The sequence below is a fragment of the Entelurus aequoreus genome, linkage group LG05 (genome assembly GCF_033978785.1).
Source record: "Entelurus aequoreus isolate RoL-2023_Sb linkage group LG05, RoL_Eaeq_v1.1, whole genome shotgun sequence".
In the NCBI taxonomy this organism is placed as follows: domain Eukaryota; kingdom Metazoa; phylum Chordata; class Actinopteri; order Syngnathiformes; family Syngnathidae; genus Entelurus; species Entelurus aequoreus.
In genome coordinates, this window is record NC_084735.1 from 21,094,932 (window position 1) to 21,112,955 (window position 18,024).

Here is an 18,024-nt window from a genome sequence, read left to right on the forward strand (position 1 = left end):
TTGTCAGTATGCTGCCCTTGTAGACCTGAAAGTGTGGCAATATCCTAAATGTATACATCATTATTACCCATTTATCTACTACTCAGTGGCCTAGTGGTTAGAGTGTCATCCCTGAGATCGGTAAGTTGTGAGTTCAAACCCTGGCCGAGTCATACCAAAGACTATAAAAATGGGACCCATTACCTCCCTGCTTGGCATTCAGCATCAAGGGTTGGAATTGGGGGTTAAATCACAAAAAATGATTCCCGGGCGCGGCCACCGCTGCTGCTCACTGCTCCCCTAAACTCCCAGGGGTTGAACAAGGGGATGGGTCAAATGCAGAGGACAAATTTCACCACACCTAGTGTGTGTATGACAATCATTGGTACTTTAACTCATACTTGCCAACCCTCCCGTTTTTACCGGGAGACTCCCGGTATTCAGCGCCTCTCCCGATAACCTCCCGGCAGAAATGTTCTCCTGACAAACTCCCGGTATTCAGCCGGAGCTGGAGGCCACGCCCCCTCCAGCTCAATGCGGACCTGAGTGGGGACAGCCTGTTCTCACGTCCGCTTTCCCACAATATAAACAGCTTGCCTGCCCAATGACGTCATAACTGTAGAATGATCGAGGGCGAGTTCTTGGTTTCTTATGTGGGTTTATTGTTAGGCAGTTTCATTAACGTCCTCCCAGCGCGGTAACAACACACAACAACAGCAGTCACGTTTAGTCTACCGTAAAGCAGTTTGTCTGCCGTAAACAGCAATGTTGTGACACTCTTAAACAGGACACTACTGCCATCTACTGGATAGCCTCCAGAACACTGAAATTCAAGTATTTATTTTATTTATATGTATAATAAAATAAATACATATATATATACTGTGTGTATATATATATATATATATATAGCTATATAGCTAGAATTCACTGAAAGTCAAGTATTTCATACATATATATATATACATATATATATATGTATATATATATATATATATGTGTATATATATATATATGTGTATATATATATATATATATATATATATATATATATATATATATATATATATATATATATATATATATATATATATATATGAAATACTTGAGTTGGTGAACTCTAGCTTAAATATATTCCCCTCTTAACCACGCCCCCGCCTCAATCACGCCCCACGCCCCGCCCCCAACTCCCACCTCCCGATATCGGAGGTCTCAAGGTTGGCAAGTATGCTTTAACTTTAACTTCTCATAGGGGGACACTTATTCTAAAGCGATTTTCTGGTTATTATTCTACAGCAACTTAATGATTTTACACACACACTCACGATAAACATCAAACCCATTATTATTATTATTATTATTAGCAGCATCATGAAATCATGTATTTTTGGTGTCTTGTTTTATGTCATCCAATTTGATTTTTATGATTTGTCACCTGCATGCTCACCTTTTAAGTTTGTACTCCATTCTTTTGTTTTCTTTTCTCTTTTCCATCACACACACACACACACACACACACAGGCGATCCAAGACGACGTGTCTTCGCGCGAGCCCGAGGTGGAGCGCCTGCGCTCCCTCAGCCAATCGCTGAGCCCGCTCAGCTGCGCGGCCGACCGCAACTGGCTGGGCGAGCGCGTGGAGGCGGTCCGCTCGGGCCACGCGGAGCTGGCCGAGTGGGGCGCCAGGCGAGCGGGTCTCTTGGAGCAGGCGCTGGCCAACGCCCGGCTGTTTGGCGAGGACGAGGTGGAGGTGCTCAACTGGCTAGCGGAGGTGGGCCAGAGGCTGGCGCTGGTCTCGGTGCAGAGCTACCAGCCTGACATACTGGCCCAGCAGCACAAGCACACTCTGGTAAAACCACTACATGTGCACCGCTGCTTGGATTCCCAATAATTACCATCACGTCGGTGTGTACACTCAAGTATTGGGACCCTCCTTCCCTCTCTTCTCGGAGGACTTCCTACAAGATTTTGTAGTTCTTAGCGTTCCTCTATAGACCTTGCTTCGTGCACCGGTAACAGAAAATGGCCTTCCCTAAAGTTGTCGCTTACATTTTATAAGAAAAGCTTTATATAAAAGTGTTGTTGTATTTACTTTAGGTACACTGCAAAAAGTCAGTGTTCAAAAACAAGGAAAAAAATACAAAAATTAGGGGTATTTTACTTGAACCAAGCAAAATTATCTGCCAGTAGAACAAGAAAATTTAGCTTGTCAAGACTTTCCAAAACAAGTCAAATTAGCTAACCTCAATGAACCCAAAAATACCTTTAAAAAAGTATATTCTCACTAATAACAAGTGCACTTTTTTTGGTAGAAAAAAAAAGAGACCTTTTTGCTCAATATGTTGAAAAATATTCTTAAATGAAGTAAATGCTAGTGCCATTATCTTGACATAATGATATGCACTCGGCATTACATTTCTTGAAACCAGCAAACTTATACTAAAAACTAATTTATTGTTCTTAATGGAAAGGCAACAAGGCAAGCGCTTGTTACTCTCGGGGTCTCCTAGCCGTCTAAAAATGCATTTTTCCATGGATAACATGACATCATCGCACCGTCAATTAATGCGCAGATATACAGCCCGGCCCCCGACCAAATGTTTTTAATTGTAATTTTGAAGAATTTATCTGAATGTGCATGGACCTTTTCTGTTCAAAATTGTTAGAAATGTTAAATCTTTAAATATTAACTGTCAGTTTACTGTACTGTGCCAACTGTACTACTATATTAGTACGTGTTTTCTATTGTTTCATTGAATATAAAACTGCAAAGTCCATTTGGCTGTCATCTGTTTTAATTATGAAACACAATTGTGTCAAAATCATGATTTTTTTTTTTCATGCTTGAAATAAGAAATGATTACTTTAAAAAAGTAGTTTTATACTTGTGAGTGTTGATGACACAGCTTTGCAACACTTGATATTCTAGTTTCAAGCATGTTTTACTCAATATAGGTCATCAAATCTCAGCAACAAGCTGTAATATCTTAATGAGATCATTTAGGACAAAAACACTCTAACATAAAATCTGCTCAGTGAGAAGAATTATCTTATCAGACAGAAAATAAGCAAATAATTAGATATTAATTAAATTAATTAAGAGATAATTAATCTTACTTTGATTTCAGTTTTTGCAGTGTAGTTACTATAAAACATTTTAATTTCTATAAGTATTCAAAGTATTGCATTCGGACTCATAATCTGATCGGGCTTGTAGGCCAAAAACGTTAATCGCGACATCTCTACTTGTTTCATAATTGTTTGCGCTGTGTCCCAATACTTTTAGCTACACCTTTTCCGTTCTGACATAGTTTCACAGTCCAACGAATGACAACAGCAGATATGAGCTGTGTTCTGTCTTGTCTCTTCACAGTCTCTAAATGAGGAGATTGTGAGCAGGAAGAAGACCGTGGACCAGGCCATCAAGAATGGACAAGCTTTACTCAAGCAGACCACAGGTGAGACCTCGCCCCCAAGTCTTTTAGACTGACATCATCCTGCGCAGATATGGACCTCACGTGCCCAACTGTCCTCCTCCTCCCCGCAGGCGAGGAGGTTCTGCTGATCCAAGAGAAGCTGGACGGCATCAAGTCGCGCTACGCTGAGGTGACGGCGGGCAGCAGCAAGGCGCTTCGCACGCTGGAGCAGGCGCTGCAGCTGGCCACGCGCTTCGCCAGTGCCCACGACGACCTCAACCAGTGGCTGGACGCCGTGGAGGCGGAGCTCAACAATGTGGAGCCTGATGCACCCCCCGCCTACCAGGAGAGACAAAAGGTAGGAACTCGAAACATTTTGAAAGGGCCTGCTTGACAAAGTGCACTGCAAAAACTGAAATCTAAGTAAGATTAAATATCTCAAATAAGGGTGATATTTGCTTATTTTCTTTATTTTTTCAAAACAGGTTACAGGTAAGAAAAGCTCTTTCTAATTGAATAGAGTTGGCCTATAAACATCTAGAAAAAAAAATTCTTATTGAAAAAATTACAAAAAGAATGTTTTTAACCATTTTTGAACACTTTGAATTAATTTCGAACAAGAGCATACTTGCCAACCTTGAGACCTCCAATATCAGGAGGTGGGGGGTATGGGGTGGGGGGCTTGGGTGGGGGGGTGGGGGTGGTTTGGGGCGGGGGGTGTTGTTGGGGGCGTGGTTATTTACAGCTAGAATTCACCAACTCGAGTATTTCATATATATATATATGTATATAATAATAATAATAACTGGGATTTATATAGCGCTTTTCTAAGTACCCAAAGTCGCTTTACATGTTAAAAACCCATCATTCATTCACACCTGGTGGTGGTAAGCTACTTTCGTAGCCACAGCTGCCCTAGGCTGCCCTAGGGTAGACTGACGATATATATGTATGAAATACTTGACTTTCAGTGAATTCTAGCTAGCTATATATATATATATATATATATATATATATATATATATATATATATATATATATATATATATATATATATATATATATTTATTTATTTATTTATTTTATTTACATAAAAGAAATACTTGAATTTCAGTGTTCCTGTGGCTATCCATTAGATGGCAGTATTGTCCTGTTTAACTTCTCCGTTCATGATGAGTATATCATTTCGGCCACCGTGTTCAATGGAGAAGTCTGTTCTACATATTTACAGGCAACATACACCTTCCCCTTCGAACTGTCCTGGATGAACTGAAATTCTTGTTTCCATTCGTTTTGGAACTTGCAAGCGTATTTCTTCATCTTGCTCGTCGACGGCGTCGCCATGTCTGTAATTTCCTCGTTCTTCTGCTTCGTCTCCTTGTTGTGTGCGCAGTTGTTTGTGCACTCTACTCTCTAAAAGCCCTAGATGTTATGACGTCATTGGGCAGGCAAGCTATTTATATTGTGGGAAAGCGGACGTGAGAACAGGCTGTCCCCACTCAGTCTCAGGTCCGCATTGAGCTGGAGGGGGCGTGGCCTCCAGCTCCGGCTGAATACCGGGAGTTTGTCGGGAGAAAATCTCTGCCAGGAGGTTGTCGGGAGAGGCGCTAGAATACCGGGATTCTCCCGCTAAAAACGGGAGGGTTGGCAAGTATGAACAAGAGTCACGATTCGAATGTGAATCGTTTATATTGTGCACCCCTAAAATGTATGCAATGTAATATTAGCAGATATGCTAACAGGTGACATGCTAACACCTGGCAAGATAATGACATAGTTTGTACATCATGCTATGCATATATTTGCATTTTGACATGAGTAAAATAGCTAAATAATATCATATGAGGCCCATCGAGATGAAACTTTGGAGAAAATACTTTTCTGACCGTGTCGCTCATTCTTTATAGAGGCAGAATTTTTCCCACCAGGCATGTGAAATTTCAACGTAACAAATAATTTTGCATCAAAACTTGAGATGTTCCATAATGTCTTTTTTGCCGATATCCGATATTCCGATATTGTCCAAGTCTTAATTACCGATTCCGATATCAACCGATACCGATATATACAGTCGTGGAATTAACACATTATTATGCCTAATTTTGTTGTGATGCCCTGCTGGATGCATTAAACAATGTAACAAGGTTTTCCAAAATAAATCAACTCAAGTTATGGAAAAAAGTGCCAACATGGCACTGCCATATTTATTATTGAAGTCACAAAGTGCATTATTTTTTTTAACATGCCTCAAAAGGAATTTGGGACATGCTCTCCCTGAGAGAGCATGAGGAGGTTGAGGTAGGGGGTAGCGTCCCGGAAGAGTTAGTGCTGCAAGGGGTTCTGGGTATTTGTTCTGTTGTGTTTATGTTGTGTTGCGGTGCGGATGTTCTCCCGAAATGTGTTTGTCATTCTTGTTTGGTGTGGGTTCACAGTGTGGCGCATATTTGTAACAGTGTTAAAGTTGTTTATACGGCGACCCTCAGTGTGACCTGTATGGCTGTTGACCAAGTATGCCTTGCATTCACTTGTGTGTGTGTGTGAAAAGCCGTAGATATTATGTGATTGAGCCGGCACGCAAAGGCAGTGCCTTTAAGGTTTATTGGCGCTCTGTACTTCTCCCTACGTCCGTGTACACAGCTGCGTTTTAAAAAGTCATACATTTTACTTTTTGAAACCGATACAGATCATTTATCGGACATCCCTAGTTCTAGATTATTTATTAGTAGCAAGCGAGAAGGTATATTTTTGACGTGACTGCTTGTAAACAGAGGTCACAACACAGGAAGTATTACTTGAAGGGGCGTGGCTACAGGATAAAGTTGCCAAATGAGAAAGGATTTCTGAGTTCTTTGCATGCATTATACAGAACAAAACGTAGCAATTCTGTGGTACATTACATGGGACATGTATGTGTCAAAAAGACAGCCAAAAGAGGTTGGTAGATGAGAATACATTTAAAGGTAAAATATAGTCCAACAATGCACCCAAATGAGGGAAATGTAGTTTTGATTTTCATAATTTTCTTTTGCACTGCAAAAAGTCAGTGTTCAAAAACAAGGAAAACAAATACAAAAATTAGGGGTATTTTACTTGAACTAAGCAAAATTATCTGCCAGTAGAACAAGAAAATTTGGCTTGTCAAGGCTTTCCAAAACAAGTAGAATTAACTAACCTCAATGAACCCCAAAATACCTTAAAATAAGTATATTCTTACTAATAACAAGTGCACTTTTCTTGATAGAAAACACAAATGAGACCTTTTTTCTCAATATGTTGAAAAATATTCTTAAATTAAGTAAATGCTAGTGCCATTATCTTGACATAATGATATGCGCTCGGCATTACATTTCTTGAAACCAGCAAACTTATACTAAAAGCTAGTTTATTCTTCTTAATGGAAAGGCAACAAGGCAAGCGCTTGTTACTCTCGGGTCTACTCGCAGCTCAGGCAAATCATATGGTCTAAAAATGCATTTTCCCATCCATAACATGACATCATCGCGCCAAGTGCGTGCTCTTTCAGTCAATTAGTGTGCAAGGAATATATATATATATATATATATTTATATATATATATATATATATATAAACATATATATATATTTACAGCCCGGCCCCTGGCCAATTTTTTTATTGTAATTTTGAAGAATTTATCTGAATGTGCATGAACTATTTCTGTGCAAAATTGTTTGAAATGTCAAATGTTTAAATATTAACTGTCAGTTTACTGTACTTTGCCAACTGTACTACAATAGGAGTAAATTTTTTCTATTGTTTCATTGAAAATAAAACAGCAAAGTCCATTTGGCTGTCATCTGTTTTAATTATGAGACACAATTGCGTCAAAGTCATGATTTTTTATTTCATGCTTGAAATAAGAAATTATTACTTTGAAAAAGTAGTTTTATACTTGTGAGTGTTGATGACACAGCTTTGCAACACTTGACATTCTAGTTTCAAGAATGTTTTACTCAATATATGTCATAAAATCTCAGCAACAAGCTGTAATATCTTACTGAGATCATTTAGGACCAAAACACTTAAAACAAGTAAAACACTCTAACATAAAATCTGTTTAGTGAGAAGAATTATCTTATCAGACAGAAAATAAGTAAATATCACCCTTATTTGAGATATCTAATCTTACTTAGATTTCAGTTTTTGCAGTGTGGGATTTGCGTGGCAGCAAATGTTCCTCTTGTTTTCCTCAAAGGGTGCTCGCATCCCTACACACAGCTGGCTCGTGTACCTAATGAAGTGGCCAAGTCTTTTGTTGTTTTCCAATGTACTGAAAATAAATGTCAACCTTGTCATTTCCAGCAGTACCAGCCTGCATTGTTACCATGGAAACATTGATTTCTAATGCATTTCCTTCATCATTTCTTCCCTCGGGCACACGTGATGGATTGTGTGATGTTCGTAAGAGAGTGAAGTCGTTTCCTCATGTTTCGCCCTTTATGTTATTTTTGAAGGAGTTGAAGAAAGTGTCAGCAGAGAAGCGCCTGGTCTTGGACACCTTAAACGAGGTGGGCAGCGCCCTGCTGGATCTGGTGCCATGGCGAGCCCGTGAGGGCCTGGACCGCTTGGTCGCCGACGCCAACCAGCGCTACCGCCAGGCGGACGACACCATCACGCAGCGTGTGCAGCTGGTGCAGGCCGCCATCCAGAGGTCGCAGCAGGTACTGCGGTAAACGAGAAGAGGCCACCGCTCCTTCCAGCCAGCGGTCTGAAACATCTCCTCTCCGCAGTACGAGGAGGCGGTGGATGCCGAGCTGGCCTGGGTGGGCGAGACGGAGCGCAAGCTGGCGTCTCTGGGCCCGCTGAGCCTGGAACCTGACGTGACGGTGGCCCAGATGCAGGTGCAGCGGGCTTTCAACATCGACATCATCCGACACAAAGACACCGTGGACCAGCTCCTCGGCACTCGAGATGACATCCTGGAGACGTGCAGCGACACCCAGAAGGACGCGCTGATGGTGAGACGGACGGAACCGGGCAGCAGAACGGAGCCGTAAGCAACCACATTCTTCTTCCCCTTCTTCTTCAGGTGAAGACAGATTCTCTGAGCGCCCGTTACGACGCCGTGAGCCAGAGCCACAGTGAGCGCTTCGCCGCGCTAGAGCAGGCTCAGGTCTTGGTGGCCCGCTTCTGGGAGACCTACGAAGAACTGGAGCCGTGGTTGGGCGACACTGAGAGCCTCATCACTCAGCTGCCGCCGCCGGCCATCGACACAGACGCCCTGCGCCTGCAGCAGGACCAGATGAGGGTGAAACTAAAAACTGCTTGATAATAGTTATAATGATTATATGACAGTAATTATTATTTATTGTTAAAGTATATATACTAATTAGAGATGTCCGATGATGGCTTTTTTGCCGATATTCCGATGTTGTTCAACTCTTAATTACCGATTCCGATATCAACCGATACCGATATATACAGTCGTGGAATTAACACATTATTATGCCTAATTTTGTTGTGATGCCCCGCTGGATGCATTAAACAATGTAACAAGGTTTTCCAAAATAAATCAACTCAAGTTATGGAAAAAAATGCCAACATGGCACTGCCATATTTATTATTGAAGTCACAAAGTGCATTATCTTTTTTAACATGCCTCAAAACAGCAGCTTGGAATTTGGGACATGCTCTCCTTGAGAGAGCATGAGGAGGTTGAGGTGGGCGGGGTTGGGGGGGGGCAGGGTTGAGGTGGGGGTGGGTGTGTTTATTGTAGCGTCCCGGAAGAGTTAGTGCTGCAAGGGGTTCTGGGTATTTTTTCTGTTGTGTTTATGTTGTGTTACGGTGCGGATGTTCTCCCGAAATGTGTTTGTCATTCTTGTTTGGTGTGGGTTCACAGTGTGCCGCATATTTGTAACAGTGTTAAAGTTGTTTATGCGGTCACCCTCAGTGTGACCTGTATGGCTGTTGACCAAGTATGCCTTGCATTCACTTGTGTGTGTGAAAAGCCGTAGATATTATGTGATTGGGACGGCACGCAAAGGCAGTGCCTGTAAGGTTTATTGGCGCTCTGTACTTCTCACTACGTCCGTGTACACAGCGGCGTTTTAAAAAGTCATACATTTTACTTTTTGAAACCAATACCGATAATTTCCGATATTACATTTTTTAAAGCATTTATTGGCCGATAATATCGGCAGTCCGATATTATCGGACATCTCTAATACTAATTATATATATATATATTATTATTAAAAATATAGTATGTATATAATATAAAAATAATAATCAGTATTATAATAATGAATATTCTTATTAGAATTGTATATATGTATATCATTATTTTAATTATGATAATTAATATTATTATAACTTTCTTTTTATAATTATTATATATACAGTACAGGCCAAAAGTTTCGACACACCTTCTCATTTCAATGCGTTTTCTTTATTTTCATGACTATTGACATTGTAGATCAGACCTGGGCAAGTTAAGGCCCGGGGGCCACATGCGGCCCGTAAAGCTTTTCAATCTGGCCCGCCGGACATTCCCAAATAAATTTTTTTAGATCTTTAAGATGTAAACTGTATTTGCCATTATGATGTGCAGTGATGTTTTCTAATGACCATAAGTCTTCAACTATACTAAGTCTTTCAATGCTTGGAATCTGCACTTTTGGATGATATACTAGTTGCTATGGTCATCTAATTAGTTACTATGGTAATCGACGTCACAGCAGCTCAGACGAGGCACCAAGCAGTGTGGGTGGGGAGCGTTTCCACAGACGCGGAAGGAGATTTTCACAACAAAGTTCTAAAGCTTAGTGATATATCAGATATATCAGATTGTAGGTGGTTTTATTTTGTACCCTTCGCGTTCATATTTCACTGTTTGTTGCATTTTTGTTGCGTTTCACTTGATTGTAAAATATGTCGATTGAAAGGGGGTGTGACATTCATATTTTGTCAATATTCAGTGTTTTATCGTTCATAGGAAAATGTAAAATTCCATTCCGTTTTTTAAGGCAGTCTGTCATGACGTTTTTAGCATTCAATCAGACATTGTTGTGAGGTTTTGTGTTAGTGTTCCTGAAAATAGATGTCCCGGCCCCCAGACACATTTTTTTCTCTAAATGTGGCCCCCGAGTCAAAATAATTGCCCAGGCCTGTTGTAGATTGTCATCAAAACTATGACACCTGTGGAGTGAAAACCATTTCAGGTGACTACCTCTTGAAGCTCATCGAGAGAATGCTAAGAGTGTGCAAAGCAGTAATCAGAGCAAAGGGTGGCTATTTTGAAGAAACTAGAATATAAAACATGTTTTCAGTTATTTCACCTTTTTTTTGTTAAGTACATAACTCCACGTGTTTATTCATAGTTTTGATGCCTTCAGTGACAATCTACAATGTAAATAGTCATAAAAATAAAGAAAACGCATTGAATGAGAAGGTGTGTCCAAACTTTTGGCCTGTACTGTATATAGACTAGACTAGACTTCCTTTTTATTGTCATTCAACTTTGAACTTTACAACACAGATAAGAACAACATTTTGTTGCATTAGCTCATGGTAGTGCAGGATAAAAAAGCAATAAGGTGCAGATATAAATAAATAGATTACTGTACAGATAAATATATTGCACTTTTGCATATGCATCCAGGTTTATGGAAAAAAAATATTATAATGTCTTTATATTCCAGTGAGTTAATCCATTTTTGGGGGGAATTGAGGGGATAATTATGATGCGTTCAAGAGTCTTAAGGCCTGAGGGAAGAAGCTGTTACAGAACCTGGAGGTTCTGCTACGAAGGCTGCGGAACCTCTTTCTAGAGTCCAGCAGTGAAAACAGTCCTTGGTGGGGGTGGGAGATATATTACAATATATCATATACAATAATAATTATATATGTGATTATTTTATATAATATTATTATTTATAATAATAATACATTATATAATATTAATAATAATGAATGAAATGTCTTCTTTAGCTCCTCCGAGAGTCTATCGCTGAGCACAAGCCCCACATCGACAAGCTCCTCAAGATCGGACCCCAGCTGGCAGAGCTGAGCGTCCAGGAGGGCGGGCGGGTGACGCAGTGCTACAGCGACGCCGAGAGGCGCTACTTTGCCATCAAAGCGGAGGTGAAAAGTCGTGCGGCCCTGCTCGACGAGGCGGTGTCCCAGTCTGCTCAGGTACTAGAACGTCTGCTAGCTGGACCATGACGACACAGCATGAGCTTTCCGTGTGTTATTTTAACAGCACATGATCATGAAAGTTTTAATTGTATTGTTTGTCTCAGGATAAAATATATTTTCATTTTCATGTCATGAGATATTAGTGATGAGCTGCTGCTGTCCATTATTGCACTGAAGGCATGTTTCAGATTTAACTCATTGTCTTGTTTCTCCACCCTCCATCCACCTTCACCACCACCACCTCCTCTCTGTCCTAACCCCTCCTTGTTTGTCCGTCCTCACTCTTGTCCGTTAACTCCGCCCCCTTGTCCCGTCATCCGTCCACCATGCCGTCGTCCCTCGTTGTGTTGTCACCACCACTTTCTCCATGGTCACTGCTCACTGCAATCACCCAGCTGGTGGAGGTAAGACAGACCACATCCTTCTCACGCTCGGGTCGCACATGAATTGGTTGACACATGAATGAGAAAGTGGCAAATATAATAACTATATAGAACTATACCGCACACCTATATATAGGCCGCACCCACTGCACATTTTATTTTGTACAAGCTGGTACACATTGAAACATGAAATACACTACCGTTCAAAAGGAAAAGTACTGTACTTTTCAATGAAGATAACTTTAAACTAGTCTTAACTTTAAAGAAATACACTCTATACATTGCTATTGTGGTAAATGACTATTCTAGCTGCAAATGTCTGGTTTTTGGTGCAATATCTACATAGGTGTATAAAGGCCCATTTCCAGCAACTATCACTCCAGTGTTGTAATGGTACAATGTGTTTGCTCATTGGCTCAGAAGGCTAATTGATGATTAGAAAACCCTTGTGCAATCATGTTCACACATCTGAAAACAGTTTAGCTCGTTACAGAAGCTACAAAACTGACCTTCCTTTGAGCAGATTGAGTTTCTGGAGCATCACATTTGTGGGGTCAATTAAACGTTCAAAATGGCCAGAAAAAGAGAACTTTCACCTGAAACTCGACAGTCTATTCTTGTTCTTAGAAATGAAGGCTATTCCACAAAATTGTTTGGGTGACCCCAAACTTTTGAACGGTAGTGTATTTACACAGGTTCATGTGTTTATTCTCGTGCTGTCAAATGACAAAAAATTTTAATCAGATTAATCACACTTTAGAATTTGGATGAATCATGATTAATCACATCTTGTTACTTGCTTGCAGCATTTTAATTAGCTATAGTATTTACAGAGGTGCTTGTGATTATTCTAGTGCTGTCAAATGATAAACATTTTTAATCAGATTAATCACACTTTTGATTTTGGATTAATCATGATTAATCACATTTAATTACTCGCTTGCAAAATTTTAATTAGTTAAAGTTAGAGATGTCCGATAATGGCTTTTTTTGCCGATATTCCAATATTGTCCAACTCTTAATTACCGATTCCGATATCAACCGATACCGATATATACAGTCGTGGAATTAACACATTATTATGCCTAATTTTGTTGTGATGCCCCGCTGGATGCATTAAACAATGTAACAAGGTTTTCCAAAATAAATCAACTCAAGTTATGGAAAAGAATGCCAACATGGCACTGCCATATTTATTATTGAAGTCACCAAGTGCATTATTTTTTTTAACATGCCTCAAAACAGCAGCTTGGAATTTGGGAGAGCATGAGGAAGTTGAGGTGGGGGGGAGTAGCGGGGGGTTTATATTGTGGCGTCCTGGAAGAGTTAGTGCTGCAAGGGATTCTGGGTATTTGTTCTGTTGTGTTTATGTTGTGTTACGGTGCGGATGTTCTCCCGAAATGTGTTTGTCATTCTTGTTTGGTGTGGGTTCACAGTGTGGCGCATATTTGTAACAGTGTTAAAGTTGTTTATACGGCTACCCTCAGTGTGACCTGTATGGCTGTTGACCAAGTATGCTTTGCATTCACTTGTGTGTGTGAAAAGCCGTAGATATTATGTGATTGGGCCGGCATGCAAAGGCAGTGCCTTTAAGGTTTATTGGCGCTCTGTACTTCTCCCTACGTCCGTGTACACAGCGGCGTTTTAAAAAGTCATAAATATTACTTTTTAAAACCGATCATTTTTTAACCGATTCCAATAATTTCCGATGTTACATTTTAAAGCATTTATCGGCCGATAATATCGGCAGTCCGATATTATCGGACATCCCTAGCTAAAGTATTTACAGAGATGCTTGTTTATTATAGTGCTGTCAAATTACAAACATTTTTAATCAGATTAATCACACATTTGAATTTGGATTAATCATAATTAATCACAGCTTCCTGCGATGAGGTGGCGACTTTTCCAGGGTGTACCCCGCCTTCCGCCCGAATGCAGCTGGGATAGGCTCCAGCGCCCCCGTTACCACTAGAGGGACAAGCAATAGAAAATGGATGGATAAACACAGCTTATTACTCGCTTGCAAAATGTTTATCAACTTAAAAAAAGACCCCCAATTTTTGTACACAAATGCAACTTTGTCAGGAACATTTTTCAAAATGTTTTACCTGAATGCATACATTTATACGCTCAAAACCAAGTTACAGTTTTAGCTAAAGTCTTGCTTTGATCTGTTTTGAAGTGAAATTTGAGGTAAAGGAGCGGTCAAAATAAAGTGCATGATTAATCTACCATTATACATGAAAAATGCGATGTTATTATGATTAATCTCATGAGTTAACTTGGTATTTTTGACAGCCCTAGTATATTCACAATGTTAACAAAAAACAGCCTATCAGAAAAATAATTGAGCAAAAGCAAAAGTTGCTCTGCGCATTCCGCCATTTTTTGAGAATGATTTCACCGTGACCTATTGAGCAATTTTATTGGTCTGATGTGACAAGGCAGAATGTATTGTCAGCATGAAGCTTGTAAACGTGGGAAAAAAAGGTATCAATTAGCTGCATCATTGTATAAGCCACTAGGTACAAAGCGTGGGGAAAAGGTTAGGAAATTACGTTATGCTCACAATTGATGAAAAAAGGCTTTAAAAATTGAAGCAAGTCATGTGTCTATCAAACCTGAGTGACCTCTGAAAAATATTTGACTATGTCCGTACCATAAATGCTCCACCAACAGCCGGGACAATCAACTAAATAAAGCCCAAAAAGGTCAGGGTGTTAGATGGAAGGAGACCATAACTGAAGAGTCTAAATTGTATATTCAGTATATATAAAATAATATTTTAAGCTATAGTAATGATTACGAGTTTTAGAGAAAATGAAATGTAAAAAGGGACACGTAGAACTCTTTGACCACATGGTTATTGACAAGAATATTCTACAGTAGTAGAAAGAATGAATATAAAAGCAGTTTGCTGACTATAAAATAATTGAATTGAGGCTTAAATTGGAGCATTTATGGAATGTTTACATGTATCAATATTGCTAGAATTAATTTCAGACTAGTCTTGACCCTTGACCTGCCTGTCAGTCAATATTTCCCTTTTTTTACTTTGACCTCTAGACCTCCCTTGAATCCTTTTAGAATGGACCAAGTACCCGTGTGTGTGACCCTGGCTGAGTTTTAGTTATACAACCCGATGAAAGCCTTTTTAAAAAATAAAAACAAGGGCTGGAATGGTTGCTACATCTTACGTTCCTGTAATTCCATCCTGCGTCTGCAGTTCCACGACAAAATGGACCCCCTGCTGGAGACCCTGGAGGCGGCCGTGCAGCGTTTGCGTCAGCCTCCTCCCGTGGCGGCGGAGGTCGATAAGATCCGCGAGCAGCTGTCCGAGCACCGGGCTCAAGGTCTGGAGCTGGACAAACTTCTGCCCAGTTTCTCCGCCCTCTGCGCCCGAGGAGAGGAGCTCATCAGCCGGGCCGCCCACGACGACCCCGCCGCCCACGGTGAGTGTGCCCGCATGGCCAAAAATGGGCCAGCATTTCCGCAGACCGATAACAATTTCCTCTCCTGCACCAGCCGTGCACTCCCGCCTGCTGCGGTTGCGCTCGCTGTGGGATGAGATCCGTCAGCGGGCCGAGGAGAGGGAGAGCAAACTCAATGACGTCCTGGATCTGGCCGGCAAGTTCTGGGCGGACGTGGCGGCGCTGCTGAGCACGCTGCGAGACTCCCAGGACATTGTGAAGGACCTAGAGGACCCCGGCGTGGACCCTTCGCTCATCAAACAACAGATAGAGGCAGCGGAGGTGCAAAGAGCAAAGTTGAACTGAAATGGTTCTACAAACACTTCCGATTAAAATCCCCTTTGTAATTCTGGTCCTCGTCTAGGCAATCAAGGCGGAGACGGATGGCCTGAGGGAGGAGCTGGAGTTTGTCAGGACCCTCGGGGCCGACCTCATCTTTGCCTGCGGAGAAACTGAGAAACCCGAAGTCAAGAAGACCATTGATGAGGTGAAGTTTGTTCAAAGGACAGCAATGTGATGCTCTTCCACTAAGGATTTTCATACACTGCAAAAAGTCAGTGTTCAAAAACAAGAGAAAAAAAATAAAAAATTGGGGGTATTTTATTTAAACTAAGCAAAATTATCTGCCAATAGAACAAGAAAATTTGGCTTGTCAAGACTTTCCAAAACAAGTAAAATTAGCTAACTTCAATGAACCCAAAAATACCTTAAAATAAGTATATTCTCACTAATAACAAGTGTACTACTATATGAGTACGTATTTTCTATTGTTTCGTTGGCTGTCATCTGTTTTAATTATGAGACACAATTGTGTCAAAGTCATGATTTTTTATTTCACGTTTGAAATAAGAAATTATTACTTTAAAAAAGTAGTTTTATACGCGTGAGTGTTGATGACACAGCCTGACAGCCTAAATTTTAAGCAGGTAAGAAATTTGTCTTCCTCTCTGAAAACCATTTGTAAGTCTTTTACTAATGACGACGAATGAACGCAATCAATTTATCCTCCCAACACACCTCAGCAGGCACTTCGCTCCCACAGGGGGTTTAATGTCCCACAATTAGACTCCTCCGAATCGAATCTTCCACTATTTGAAGACGGCACTACCTAAGAATGAACGGCATCTTGTGCTGACCTCTCTGCTTTCCCCACCACGCATCAGATGAACGGTGCCTGGGAGGGCCTGAACCGCACCTGGCGAGAGAGGATGGAGAGGCTCGACGAGGCCATGAGCGCCTCGGTGCAGTACCAGGATGCACTACAGGTGAGAGAGACACTTTTGCTATGTTTCGTTATTTTCAAGGTGGCTGACCATTGTGCTTCTTTTCCAGTCAATGTTTGACTACCTGGACAATGCAGTGATCAAACTGTGCGACATGTCAACTGTGGGAACTGACCTGGGAACAGTCAAACATCAAATCGAAGAGCTTAAGGTCGGCATGATCTTTTACACTTGCACTGCAAAAATGTTGTCAGTGTTCAAAAACAAGAAAAAAAAATACAAAAATGAGGGGTATTATATTTGAACTAAGCAAAATTATCTGCCAATAGAACAAGAAAATTTGGCTTGTCAAGACTTTCCAAAACAAGTAAAATTAGCTAACCTCAATGAACCCAAAAATACCTTTAAAAAAGTATATTCTCACTAATAACAAGTGCACTTTTTTTGGTAGTAAAAAAAAAAGAGACCTTTTTGCTCAATATGTTGAAAAATATTCTTAAATGAAGTAAATGCTAGTGCCATTATCTTGACATAATGACATGCGCTCGGCATTACATTTCTTGAAACCAGCAAACTTATATTAAAAACTAATTTATTGTTCTTAATGGAAAGGCAACAAGGCAAGCGCTTGTTACTCTCGGGGTCTCCTAGCCGCTCAGGCAAATCATATTGTCTAGAAATGCATTTTTCCATCGATAACATGACATCATCGCGCCAAGTGCGTGCTCTTTTAGTCAATTAGTGCGCATATATACAACCCGGCCCCCGGGCAAAAATGTTTTAATTGTAATTTGGAGGAATTTATCTGAATGTGCATGAACTATTTCTGTTCAAAATTGTTTGAAATGTTAAATGTTTAAATATTAACTGTCAGTTTACTGTACTGTGCCAACTGTACTACTATATGGGTACGTATTTTCTATTGTTTCATTGAAAATAAAACAGCAAAGTCCATTTGGCTGTCATCTGTTGTAATTATGAGACACATTTGTGTCAAAATTTTCATGCTCGAAATAAGAAATTATTTCTTTAAAAAAGTAGTTTTATACTTGTGAGTGTTGATGACACAGCTTTGCAACAGTTGATATTCTAGTTTCAAGCATGTTTTTTACTCAATATAGGTCATAACATCTCAGCAACAAGCTGTAATATCTTACTGAGATCATTTAGGACCAAAACCCTTAAAACAAGTAAAAGACTCTTAACATAAAATCTGCTTAGTGAGAAGAATTATCTTATTAGACAGAAAATAAGCAAATATCACCCTTATTTGAGATATTTAATCTTAATTAGATTTTTGCAGTGTGTTTTTGATTGTTTTTTCTTTTCTGCAGTGGTATTATGTAAATAAATAAATATAAATACATATAATAAAATGAATATATGTATAACTGAAC

The 18,024-nt window shown here is 40.2% G+C and overlaps 1 protein-coding gene across 1 annotated transcript in view; it reads left to right on the forward strand.

Annotated features, from left to right (window-relative positions):
- The window catches only part of macf1a (microtubule actin crosslinking factor 1a), a 389,896-nt gene that overhangs the window by 334,435 nt on the left and 37,437 nt on the right, over positions 1-18,024 (forward strand). The window contains 12 exon segments of the mRNA XM_062047376.1: positions 1,501-1,827; positions 3,352-3,436; positions 3,526-3,752; positions 7,867-8,073; positions 8,143-8,370; positions 8,442-8,660; positions 11,342-11,545; positions 15,161-15,386; positions 15,460-15,686; positions 15,769-15,891; positions 16,568-16,669; positions 16,737-16,838. Of these exon segments, the coding sequence (XP_061903360.1) occupies positions 1,501-1,827; positions 3,352-3,436; positions 3,526-3,752; positions 7,867-8,073; positions 8,143-8,370; positions 8,442-8,660; positions 11,342-11,545; positions 15,161-15,386; positions 15,460-15,686; positions 15,769-15,891; positions 16,568-16,669; positions 16,737-16,838 (2,277 nt within the window).